Source organism: Crinia signifera, chromosome 5, assembly GCF_055691185.1.
Source record: "Crinia signifera chromosome 5, ASM5569118v1, whole genome shotgun sequence".
NCBI lineage: Eukaryota > Metazoa > Chordata > Amphibia > Anura > Myobatrachidae > Crinia > Crinia signifera.
Window position 1 is genome coordinate 4,040,148 of NC_139221.1, and position 12,325 is coordinate 4,052,472.

The 12,325-nt window shown below is 49.6% G+C and overlaps 1 protein-coding gene across 5 annotated transcripts in view; it reads right to left on the reverse strand.

Moving 5' to 3' along the window:
* Positions 1–11,622, reverse strand: part of SMARCD3 (SWI/SNF related BAF chromatin remodeling complex subunit D3) — an 81,376-nt gene extending 69,754 nt beyond the window's left edge. For all 5 annotated transcript variants that reach the window (XR_014474763.1, XR_014474761.1, XR_014474762.1 and 2 more), the window contains exons 1-2: positions 11,396–11,622; positions 11,264–11,306 (exon numbers count right to left, since the gene is read on the reverse strand). Coding sequence is in view for 2 of the 5 variants with exons in the window: in XM_083186528.1 (XP_083042654.1) it covers positions 11,264–11,306; positions 11,396–11,574 (222 nt within the window). In the remaining 3 variants the exon portion in view is untranslated. The remainder of the gene's footprint in view (positions 1–11,263; positions 11,307–11,395) is intronic.
* Positions 11,623–12,325: the final 703 nt, after the last annotated feature.

A 12,325-nucleotide genomic window follows, 5' to 3' on the forward strand; every position in this document is an offset into this window, starting at 1 on the left:
GAAACTCTGACCAGTCATGCTGTGTCTTCGAGACAAAACAGCACAAGTACTGCTTTAACGACTGGTTGAGTCGTTCCGTCTGCCCATTTGATTCTGGATGGTAAGCGGAGGTCAGGCTACCCTTTAACCCAGTGGTTCCCAAACTATTTTCAATCATGGCACCCCTAAGTATCAGAACATTGTTCACGACACCCCTAGCCCAAACGTTTCTAATTGAGAAAATAATAAATGAATATTAAAGTAAGTAAATTGTGTTTATATCTATTCCTTCGTGTCAGTTATGTGATGGGGGACAGGATTCACTTCTGTTTGTCCACAATATGCCTATTATATTGGTCATGAAATAATTTTAATGGGTCATGGAACACCAATCCGGGGCACCCCTGCAAGTCCTCCAAGGCACCCCAGGGTGCCACGGCACACAGTTTGGGAACCACTGCTTTAACCTTTAAGGCCGCGCAGAAATTTCTCCAGAATCGGGCCACAAATTGAGGCCCCCGATCCGACACAATGTCTTTGGGTAACCCATGAAGTCTGAACACATGGAGCAAAAACAACCTGGCCAACTCTTTAGCTGAAGGCAACTGGGGCAAAGGAACAAAATTAGCCATTTTGCTAAACCGGTCAATGATGACCCAAACCACTCGAAAACCAGAAGATACAGGCAGATCAACCATGAAGTCCATGGCGATATGCGACCATGGCCTGGAGGGAATGGCTAGCGGCATTAGTTGCCCAGTCGGCACAACTCTAGGAGTTTTAAATCTCGCACAATCTGGGCATGAAAGAACAAAATCTCTAGTATCAGCGCCAATATCTGGCCACCAAAAACTCCAACCTAGAAGTTTTAAGGTCTTCTTGATACTGGGGTGCCCAGCAATTCTACTTTTGTGAAATTCTGCTAACACCTCTCTCCTTAACGACGGTGGAACATACAGGCGTCCAACAGGCTCGAGACTGGGAGCCTGATCCTGAACCCGAAGAAGATGTTCCTGCAGGGTCTGTGTAAGACCAGAATGAATCTGTGACCTTGGTAGGATGGGTAAAGGAGGTTCTTTAAGTTCCTGTTTTGGAAGAAAGCTGCGGGAGAGTGCGTCCGCACAAACATTCTTTGAACCTGGTCTAAACGAGATAATGAAATTAAAACGTGTGAAGAATAATGCCCATCGGGCCTGTCTTGCGTTAAGGCGTTTAGCGGATTAGAGGTATTGTAGATTTTTGTGGTCTGTAATCACCAGAACCTGATGTTTGGCCCCCTCCAGCCAGTGCCTCCACTCCACGAAAGCCCATTTAATGGCAAGTAATTCCCGATTTCCCACATCATAGTTGGCCTCTGCTGACGAGAATTTACGAGACATAAAGGCACAGGGAAAAAGAAATGAGGAATCGGGGTCCTTCTGGGATAATACGGCCCCTGCTCCCACCTCGGAGGCATCTACTTCCACCACGAAGGGTCGCTCCGGATCAGGATGTCTCAGAATGGGCGCTAAAACGAAGGCCCGCTTTAAATGCTTGTTCCGCCTGCAATGGCCACACGGAGGAATCCACCCCCTTTTTGGTGAGGGCCACTATGGGGGCGACCAAATCAGAGAAGGAGTGAATGAACCGTCTGTAATAGTTTGCGAACCCCAGAAATCTCTGAATGGCCTTCAAGCTAGTAGGTCGCACCCAATCTAAGACCGCCTGCAGTTTTTTAGGTTCCATGCGGAATCCATCCGCAGAGATAATATATCCCAGAAAGGATACTGCAGGGACTTCAAACTCGCACTTCTCTGGTTTAGCAAAGAGATGGTTCTCGCGAAGTTTCTGAAGAACCTGACGGACTTCCACCCGATGTTCCTTCAAGGCACTAGAATAGATCAAGATATCGTCCAAGTAGACTACCGCGAATCTCCCAAGGAAGTCCCTGAGAACATCGTTAATGAAGTCTTGGAAGACTGCAGGTGCGTTAGACAACCCAAAGGGCATGACCAGGTATTCATAGTGCCCAGTTTGGGTGCTAAAAGCTGTCTTCCATTCGTCTCCTGCTCGGATGCGCACGAGATTGTACGCCCCACGAAGGTCTATTTTGGAGAAGATCCTAGCAGAGCGGAGTTGGTCAAACAGGACTGAAATCAAGGGTAAAGGGTAAGTGTTTTTAACCGAGATCTTGTTGAGAGCCCTGTAGTCGATACAGGGCATGAGTGACCCGTCCTTTTTAGACCCTGCGCTCAACAGGGACTTTGAGGGTCTGATGAACCCTTTTGCGAGGTTCTCCTTAATGCATTCGTCCATAGACTGTGTTTCTGGCCCAGACAAGGAATAAAGTCTTGCTTTAGGGTACTGTGCCTCTGGCAACAACTCAATTGCGCAGTCATATAGACGGTGAGGTGGAAGTTCATCCGCTTTGCCTTTGGAGAAGACGCCAGTGAAGTCTGAGCACCAGACAGGAACACCCTCAAGCGATGCCGTTGCCACCAATACCGGACGGTTCATACAGTGACCCGAGCACTGGTTACCCCAGTGGGCAATTTCTCCTGCCTGCCAATCCACCTGAGGATTGTGAGCTTTTAGCCATGGATGTCCCAAAACTATGGGTACTGTGGAGCAGGAGGTTAAATAAAAGGAAATAATTTCCTCATGAAAAATTCCAACCACCAAGCGCAATGGGGGTGTCTGAAATGAAATAATCCCATTGGTGAGAGGACTACCATCCAGACCCCGCATAATGAGGGTTTTGTCGAGACTTAACTGAAGAATACCAATCTCTTTGGCAAAAGAAATGTCAAGAAAATTCCCGGCGGCCCCGCTATCAATGAAAACGGATACTGGGGTCTTTCTACCGCCATACTGAATCTCTGCTGGTACTAGTAGTGCATTATGAGAGGTGATGAGCTGCAGACCAAGGTGAACCCCCTCAATTTTCACTTGGTCCGAGCATTTCCCGACCTATTCGGGCAATTGCGTAGGACGTGACCTTTATTGCCACAATAAAGGCAAAGACCTGAGCTCATTCTCCGTGCTCTCTCGTCTGGGGAGATACGAAAGGCCCCCATTTGCATGGGTTCGTCTTCCTCCTCGGTCGGTGTATAACCGATTGAGGTTGGCCGGAGAACGGCTCCTCTTTCAGACCTCCGTTCCCTGAGGCACCGATCAATTTTAATGGATAGTTCCATAAGCTTATCAAGGGTCTCTGGTGCAGGATATTGAATTAAACTATCCTTTATGGCATCGGATAGCCCTTGCCGAAATTGGCTCCGAAGAGCTGGGTCGTTCCACCCACAATTGTTTGACCAACGACGAAACTCGGTACAATAAGTTTCCGCCGGGTTCCTCCCTTGTTTTAGAGCACGTAAGTGGCTCTCGGCGGAGGCCTCCCTGTCTGGATCGTCATATAATAATCCTAGTGATTTAAAGAAGGCATCAACTGAACGAAGTGCTGGATCCTCAGGTTTAAGACCAAAGGCCCATGTCTGAGGGTCACCTTGAAGTAATGAAATGACTAGTCCTATTTGTTGTCGCTCTGACCCTGAAGACTGTGGCCTAAGTCTAAAGTAAAGTTTACAACTTTCACGAAAGTTGAAGAAATCCTTGTGGTTCCCATTAAACCGGTCAGGAAGATTCATCTTAGGTTCAGGGGTCGCTGCCGGTGAACCCTGAGAAGCATCTTCCTGAGAATTAACTCATAAAGACAACTCCTGAACCATTTGCGTGAGACCTTGAAGTTGATTGGCAAATGCCTGAGCGGAGGTTGGGGTAGTAGGATTCATAGTGCCTGTGAATATTTAGTAATGACCAAGAGCCCACCGAGGGTGACACCCTGACGACCTGGCTGATCTCAAGGTTTTTTTTTTTTTTTGGGACGGTTATAATGTTAGGTTTCGGGTGTACACCCAGTCGGGACTGCTGTTTAGGACAGCCACGGCGGGTTTCTACTCTGACTCTATTGACCCCCTGGATTGGGTAACCGACTCCTGCAGGAACTAGGCTTCGCCTGTAGCCGCCACGTTTGAAAGGGCGAGTTAGGCCCGCCCTAGCTCTGGTGCAGCCAGGAGTTATGTACGGACAAGGAGTCGGGACCCACTCCAGGGAACGACCAAGAGGATGGTCTAACTAAAAGACCTGACTAAAGTTAAAGAAAAAAGGCAGCTCGCCAGCCCTACCTAATGCGACTAAAAGCGCCAGCGACCTAGTCGCCCACCAGATGCGATCTCGTCGCATACACAACAATAACACCACACCAAAGAACACACAAAATGGAACACAAAGAATATCCCACTGGGATCTTCCAGTCCGGGAAAACTGAGGATGAGAAAACTGCAGGACCGAACCCTTAGGTTTCCTCAAGGGGCGGATACGTACAAAAAAGGAAAATAAGGCCCAGGAGGGCAGCAAGCAAAAAGTAGAGAACCAGGTCCCCAACCGGGGAACTTACGGTATCGGGAACAAGTAGCTGACTGACCGGAGAACCTCTGGGGAGATAGACAGCAGCAGACAGACTCAGAGAGATGGCCGAGACCAGACAGGTGTCCAGTACTGAAGCAGAAGCTATAACCGGCGGGTCTGTTAGGGCTGGCTCCCTTAAAAAGGGAGTGTGATCAATGGGCTATGGCTTGCTGATGATCCCAGCTGGGACAGCGCGCGCTGAACAGCGTCCTGCACGCTGCCCAGCAACACGCCCGGCGTCCCTCCTCCCTGGCTTGCTCTGTTGCCGGGTAACCCCGACAGCTTCCGCCGGGGACACAGACCTGGCGTCCCTGGTTCCTAAGCAACCAGGCGGGGCGCTCTGAGAAGGGCGAGCACTCCTCCTGCGCCTGGCACCAGTGGCTTCCGCCGGACACGAAGCAGCGCAGCTGGTTGCCGGGCAACCAGCCGAGACGCTCGGGGAGCAACGGGCAGCTGAGCACCCCTTCACTGCCCGGACGCTCCCCCGTCGCCTAACAGTCTAGCTGTGCCCCTCACCTCTCCACACAGAGCGGCACTGAGATGGGACGGCACCCCAACCTCCGGTTAGTCTAGCTGTGCCTCTCACCTCACCACACAGAGAGGCACTGAGAGGGGACGGCACCCCAACCTCCGGTTAGTCTAGCTGTGCCTCTCATGTCACCACACAGAGAGGCACTGAGAGGGGACGGCACCCCAACCTCCAGTGACTATAGCTGTGCCTCTCACCTCACCACGCAGAGCAGCACTGAGAGGGGACGCCACCCCAACCTCCAGTTAGTCTAGCTAACATTTAATAGGATGCGGGGGGGTTTGGTGATATTTTCTGAAATCGCAGTTAATGAGATGTGAAATGTGGCATAATGAGGGTTTTGTCGAGACTTAACTGAAGAATACCAATCTCTTTGGCAAAAGAAATGTCAAGAAAATTCCCGGCGGCCTTGCTATCAATGAAAACGGATACTGGGGTCTTTCTACCGCCATACTGAATCTCTGCTGGTACTAGTAGTGCATTATGAGAGGTGATGAGCTGCAGACCAAGGTGAACCCCCTTAATTTTCACTTGGTCCGAGCATTTCCCGACCTATTCGGGCAATTGCGTAGGACGTGACCTTTATTGCCACAATAAAGGCAAAGACCTGAGCTCATTCTCCGTGCTCTCTCGTCTGGGGAGATACGAAAGGCCCCCATTTGCATGGGTTCGTCTTCCTCCTCGGTCGGTGTATAACCGATTGAGGTTGGCCGGAGAACGGCTCCTCTTTCAGACCTCCGTTTCCTGAGGCACCGATCAATTTTAATGGATAGTTCCATAAGCTTATCAAGGGTCTCTGGTGCAGGATATTGAATTAAACTATCCTTTATAGCATCGGATAGCCCTTGCCGAAATTGGCTCCGAAGAGCTGGGTCGTTCCACCCACAATTGTTTGACCAACGACGAAACTCGGTACAATAAGTTTCCGCCGGGTTCCTCCCTTGTTTTAGAGCACGTAAGTGGCTCTCGGCGGAGGCCTCCCTGTCTGGATCGTCATATAATAATCCTAGTGATTTAAAGAAGGCATCAACTGAACGAAGTGCTGGATCCTCAGGTTTAAGACCAAAGGCCCATGTCTGAGGGTCACCTTGAAGTAATGAAATGACTAGTCCTATTTGTTGTCGCTCTGACCCTGAAGACTGTGGCCTAAGTCTAAAGTAAAGTTTACAACTTTCACGAAAGTTGAAGAAATCCTTGTGGTTCCCATTAAACCGGTCAGGAAGATTCATCTTAGGTTCAGGGGTCGCTGCCGGTGAACTCTGAGAAGCATCTTCCTGAGAATTAACTCATAAAGACAACTCCTGAACCATTTGCGTGAGACCTTGAAGTTGATTGGCAAATGCCTGAGCGGAGGTTGGGGTAGTAGGATTCATAGTGCCTGTGAATATTTAGTAATGACCAAGAGCCCACCGAGGGTGACACCCTGACGACCTGGCTGATCTCAAGGTTTTTTTTTTTTTTTGGGACGGTTATAATGTTAGGTTTCGGGTGTACACCCACAGTCGGGACTGCTGTTTAGGACAGCCACGGCGGGTTTCTACTCTGACTCTATTGACCCCCTGGATTGGGTAACCGACTCCTGCAGGAACTAGGCTTCGCCTGTAGCCGCCACGTTTGAAAGGGCGAGTTAGGCCCGCCCTAGCTCTGGTGCAGCCAGGAGTTATGTACGGACAAGGAGTCGGGACCCACTCCAGGGAACGACCAAGAGGATGGTCTAACTAAAAGACCTGACTAAAGTTAAAGAAAAAAGGCAGCTCGCCAGCCCTACCTAATGCGACTAAAAGCGCCAGCGACCTAGTCGCCCACCAGATGCGATCTCGTCGCATACACAACAATAACACCACACCAAAGAACACACAAAATGGAACACAAAGAATATCCCACTGGGATCTTCCAGTCCGGGAAAACTGAGGATGAGAAAACTGCAGGACCGAACCCTTAGGTTTCCTCAAGGGGCGGATACGTACAAAAAAGGAAAATAAGGCCCAGGAGGGCAGCAAGCAAAAAGTAGAGAACCAGGTCCCCAACCGGGGAACTTACGGTATCGGGAACAAGTAGCTGACTGACCGGAGAACCTCTGGGGAGATAGACAGCAGCAGACAGACTCAGAGAGATGGCCGAGACCAGACAGGTGTCCAGTACTGAAGCAGAAGCTATAACCGGCGGGTCTGTTAGGGCTGGCTCCCTTAAAAAGGGAGTGTGATCAATGGGCTATGGCTTGCTGATGATCCCAGCTGGGACAGCGCACGCTGAACAGCGTCCTGCACGCTGCCCAGCAACACGCCCGGCGTCCCTCCTCCCTGGCTTGCTCTGTTGCCGGGTAACCCCGACAGCTTCCGCCGGGGACACAGACCTGGCGTCCCTGGTTCCTAAGCAACCAGGCGGGGCGCTCTGAGAAGGGCGAGCACTCCTCCTGCGCCTGGCACCAGTGGCTTCCGCCGGACACGAAGCAGCGCAGCTGGTTGCCGGGCAACCAGCCGAGACGCTCGGGGAGCAACGGGCAGCTGAGCACCCCTTCACTGCCCGGACGCTCCCCCGGCGCCTAACAGTCTAGCTGTGCCCCTCACCTCTCCACACAGAGCGGCACTGAGATGGGACGGCACCCCAACCTCCGGTTAGTCTAGCTGTGCCTCTCACCTCACCACACAGAGAGGCACTGAGAGGGGACGGCACCCCAACCTCCGGTTAGTCTAGCTGTGCCTCTCATGTCACCACACAGAGAGGCACTGAGAGGGGACGGCACCCCAACCTCCAGTGACTATAGCTGTGCCTCTCACCTCACCACGCAGAGCAGCACTGAGAGGGGACGCCACCCCAACCTCCAGTTAGTCTAGCTAACATTTAATAGGATGCGGGGGGGTTGGTGATATTTTCTGAAATCGCAGTTAATGAGATGTGAAATGTGGCAAAATTGTGCATTTTTGCTGTGAAATCGCACATTCTGAATTGGCGATTTTAGTAACGCTGGAACTCGCATCCAGATGTTTTCCCATTTTAAAGGTATACAAATTGCATATTTAATGAGATGCGAATTCGGGAGAGCGTTACTAAAAATCGCCACACAAGCACAACAGGTTGTCATTTGCGAACATTGAGATCTGTGCATGGTTCTATGTTAAAATATGTGAAAAAGAAAATTTTTGAAAAAAAAAATGGCGCGAAGTCCCCCCTCCAGAGCATAACCAGCCCCAGACTAATTGAGCCTGACCTGGTTCCAAAAATATGGGGGACAAAAAGCTTAGGGGTCCCCCGTATTTCTAAAACCAGCCCCGGACTCTTGGACCGTTCCTGGTTCCAAAAAAAGGGGGGACAAAAAAACTGGGGTCCCCCTGTATTTTGGAACAAGCATCGGGCTCCAACAGCCCGCAGTGTCATGCCACCATGGCTGTTCAGCCCTGGACAGGGTACCCGGGGGAGTGGGGACACCCCCCCCCCAATAAAGGGGTCATCCCCCCAGACTTCACCCGTCCAGAGCTGAAGCCCGGGGCTGTCACCGGCGTCGACCTGATACGGTTAAACCACTCATACAAAACATTGCTTTTTACAGGTGAACCACAAGTCCCAGCATGCGGGGCATTAATGGGCCCCCTTGGACTTGTAGTCCACCTGTATAAAAAATGTTGAAAAAAAAATAAACACAGACACAGAGAAAAGTAAAAGTTTTACACATACACTAATTTTACACCTACAGTATACTCACAAATCCAGGCTCCAGCGTTGTCTCTGTCATCTCCTGCAGCAGCTCACCCCACACTGACTGCAGGGTGAGCCGGCTTCCTCCGCTGTCAGAGTGTTACAGAAGCACTCCAAGGGATTATACATCCATGGAGACGCCTACAGCCAATCAGGGCTGAGTGGATCTAAAGCACTCTGACAGTGCGATTGTCCGCTGCCAGAATATCAGAGTCAGTGCAGGGTGAGCGGCTGCAGGTGGGAGGAGGGAGTCAGTGCTGGAGCCTGGTGTTGTAAGTATAGGTGTAAAAATAACACCCTCATCCACAGAGCCAGAACTAGAAATTTTGGAGCTGTGTCCAGAACCTAGTATTTTTACGTAGAGACAGAAAGATGTGTGGTCTTGCTGGAGAGTGGTGTGATCACACAATAGTACCAAATCACACAACGTCACACAGTAGTGCAACCTTATTCACACACATCATTATTGTTCTGCACCCCAGTTCCTAGGTTTTCCTGCATAGCTGAGTCACTTGGCCGTTTCCACATGGAAGCTTTGACTTTTTGTCAGCAAGTCTTCCATGAAGATCACTTCTGGCCAGACTTCTCCGAACAGTAGATGGGAGTACCTGGATCCCACTGGTTTCTGCCAGTTCTGAGCAGATGGTACTGCTGGACATCTTCCGATTCTGAAGGGAAGAAACATGATGTGTCTTTCATCTGATGCACTGTTTCCTTGGCCGATCACTGCGTCTGTGGTGCTTATGGTTTCCCATTTCTTTGAGCTTCTTCAAAAGAGCTTGAACAGCACAACATGAAACCCTGGCATGCTGTGAAATCTTGTCTGGGAGAGACCTTGCTGATGCAGTATAACTACCTTGTGTATTGTTGTTGTGCTCTGTCTTACGGCGTAGGACCTGTGACATGAAGCAGTCTTCCACATCCTCACCTTTGTAGCACAGGTTGGCTGCTCCTCACCCAGTTTTAAGCCTCCTGCACAGATGTTTCTGATCTAGTTAATGACTGTTTCAACCTACCCATGAAAATTATGATCATTGTCCCGTTTGGTATGATTGGTTAATCATACAAGTGACTATAATCATACAAAATCCCTCACTGTGTGCAAGAACCTAGAAGATCTGATACTGTATAGAAGGCAAAGGGCTGTCACGCCAAATACTGATGTGATTTAGGTGTCTCAGCCCTGAACAGAAGGTTCAGTCACTTTGTATTTTGTAAGTTAGTAACTATTAACACTTCTATTTTTCCAAAAGCATTCTTCCTGTGTGTAGGGGTACTACAGCACTACTTCCACGCAGATGAGCCCAAGGTGGCAAGAACGAGTGTAGGGCTACTACAGCACTACTTCCACGCAGATGAGCCCAAGGTGGCAAGAATGAGTGTTGGGGTACTACAGATCTACTTCCACGCAGATGAGCCCAAGGTGGCAAGAACGAGTGTAGGGGTACTACAGCACTACTTCCACGCAGATGATACCAAGGTGGCAAGAATGAGTGTTGGGGTACTACAGCACTACTTCCACGCAGATGAGCCCAAGGTGGCAAGAACGAAATTAGGGGTAATACAGCACTAATTCCACGCAGATGAGCCCAAGGTGGCAAGAACGAGTGTAGGGGTACTACAGCACTACTTCCATGCAGATGACACCAAGGTGGCAAGAACGAGTGTTGGGGTACTACAGCACTACTTCCATGCAGATGACACCAAGGTGGCAAAAACGAGTGTGGGGGTACTACAGCACTACTTCCACACAGATGAGCCCAAGGTGGCAAGAACGAGTGTAGGGGTACTACAGCACTACTTCCACGCAGATGAGCCCAAGGTGGCAAGAACGAGTGTAGGGGTACTACAGCACTACTTTCACGAAGATGAGACCAAGGTGGCAAGAACGAGTGTTGGGGTACTACAGCACTACTTTCACGCAGATGAGCCCAAGGTGGCAAGAACGAAATTAGGGGTAATACAGCACTACTTCCATGCAGATGAGCCCAAGGTGGCAAGAACGAGTGTTGGGGTACTACAGCACTACTTCCACGCAGATGAGCCCAAGGTGGCAAGAACGAGTGTAGGGGTACTACAGCACTACTTCCATGCAGATGACACCAAGGTGGCAATAACGAGTGTTGGGGTACTACAGCACTACTTCCATGCAGATGAGCCCAAGGTGGCAAGAACGAGTGTAGGGGTACTACAGCACTACTTCCATGCAGATGACACCAAGGTGGCAAAAACGAGTGTAGGGGTACTACAGCACTACTTCCACACAGATGAGCCCAAGGTGGCAAAAACGAGTGTAGGGGTTCTACAGCACTACTTCCACGCACATTATCCTTGGTGGTATTCGGGTCACAAAGTTTAGCTCTATGTGGCAAGAACAGAAGTGTGAAGGGCACTATTATGGTAACACAGATAGGGGGGCGAGACATAGGTGGGGGGTTACTAGGGTCACATATTGTTAAAAACACTACTTGTACAGAACAAGCTGTTGTTACTTGGCCACACAGAGAATCTCTACGTGGGAAGAACAGGAGTGATACCGATTACCTCTAGGTGGTGATAAAGGGGGATTAGGTAGCATGCGCTTAACTTGGAATGATGTTTGGAACAATGACTCACCCGCTGAGGAAGGATCTTGTCCGCCATCTTCCTTCTCTTTGCGCTACAGACAGTGAGAGGAAAGGGGGTGTATTAATAGGTGGTTGTCACACCTCCACTGTATTTAGAAACTCACAGACAGTTGTTCCTTACCTCCGACTCCGCCCCTGTGAGGGCGTTTGCTGCTGAACTTGTGGCGGAGCTGATCGCTTTCTAGTTGGTTCCATTACTGCAGGTGGGATTCCTGGACGAACAGATGGGCTTCCACCAAATGGGGGTCCTGGAGGTCCCATAGGGGCACCTTGATGAGGCATGCGGGCCCCAGAGGGCATCCCAGGGCGCTAAGGTGACAAGACAACAATGGAATGAGTAACACGCTACACATGGATGCAAACCTATGACATTCCGCTATGTAGATGGGTCTATAGTCTGTCTCTATAACCCTTAAAGACACGGTTCTGAAGCTAAGAGGGGCTATGGCATCAGTTTAGTACAAAAACTGCGGCAAGCTTATCCTACGGCTGTACACCACTTTCCAGGTGTTTACGTGTCCCTGCTGGGTCCAACCAAATTATACATGTCCATTCAGCAAGCAGCCACCAGCAGAGGGAGCCACAGAGGACAATGACTGCAATAAAGCTATCAATCAGCACTCTACATAATATAGATCACTACCCAATTATATACAGTACAGTACAGTACATGTCACTATATAACTATATACAGTACAGCACATGTCACTACCTAACTATATACAGTACAGTACATGTCACTACCTAACTATATACAGTACAGTACAGTGTCTAACTATATACAGTACAGTGCCACTACCTAACTATATACAGTACATGTCACTACCTAACTATATACAGTACATGTCACTACATAACTATATACAGTACATGTCACTATATAACTATGTACAGTACAGTATAGGTCACTACCTAACTATATACAGTACAGTACATGTCACTACATAACTATATACAATAGAGTTCATTCTAGCACCAGCTATCTTTGAAAACCCATGCAGTTCCTGTTCCCTGCCTGTTCCGCTGTCTGCTGTGGTGTTTCTAGCACAGG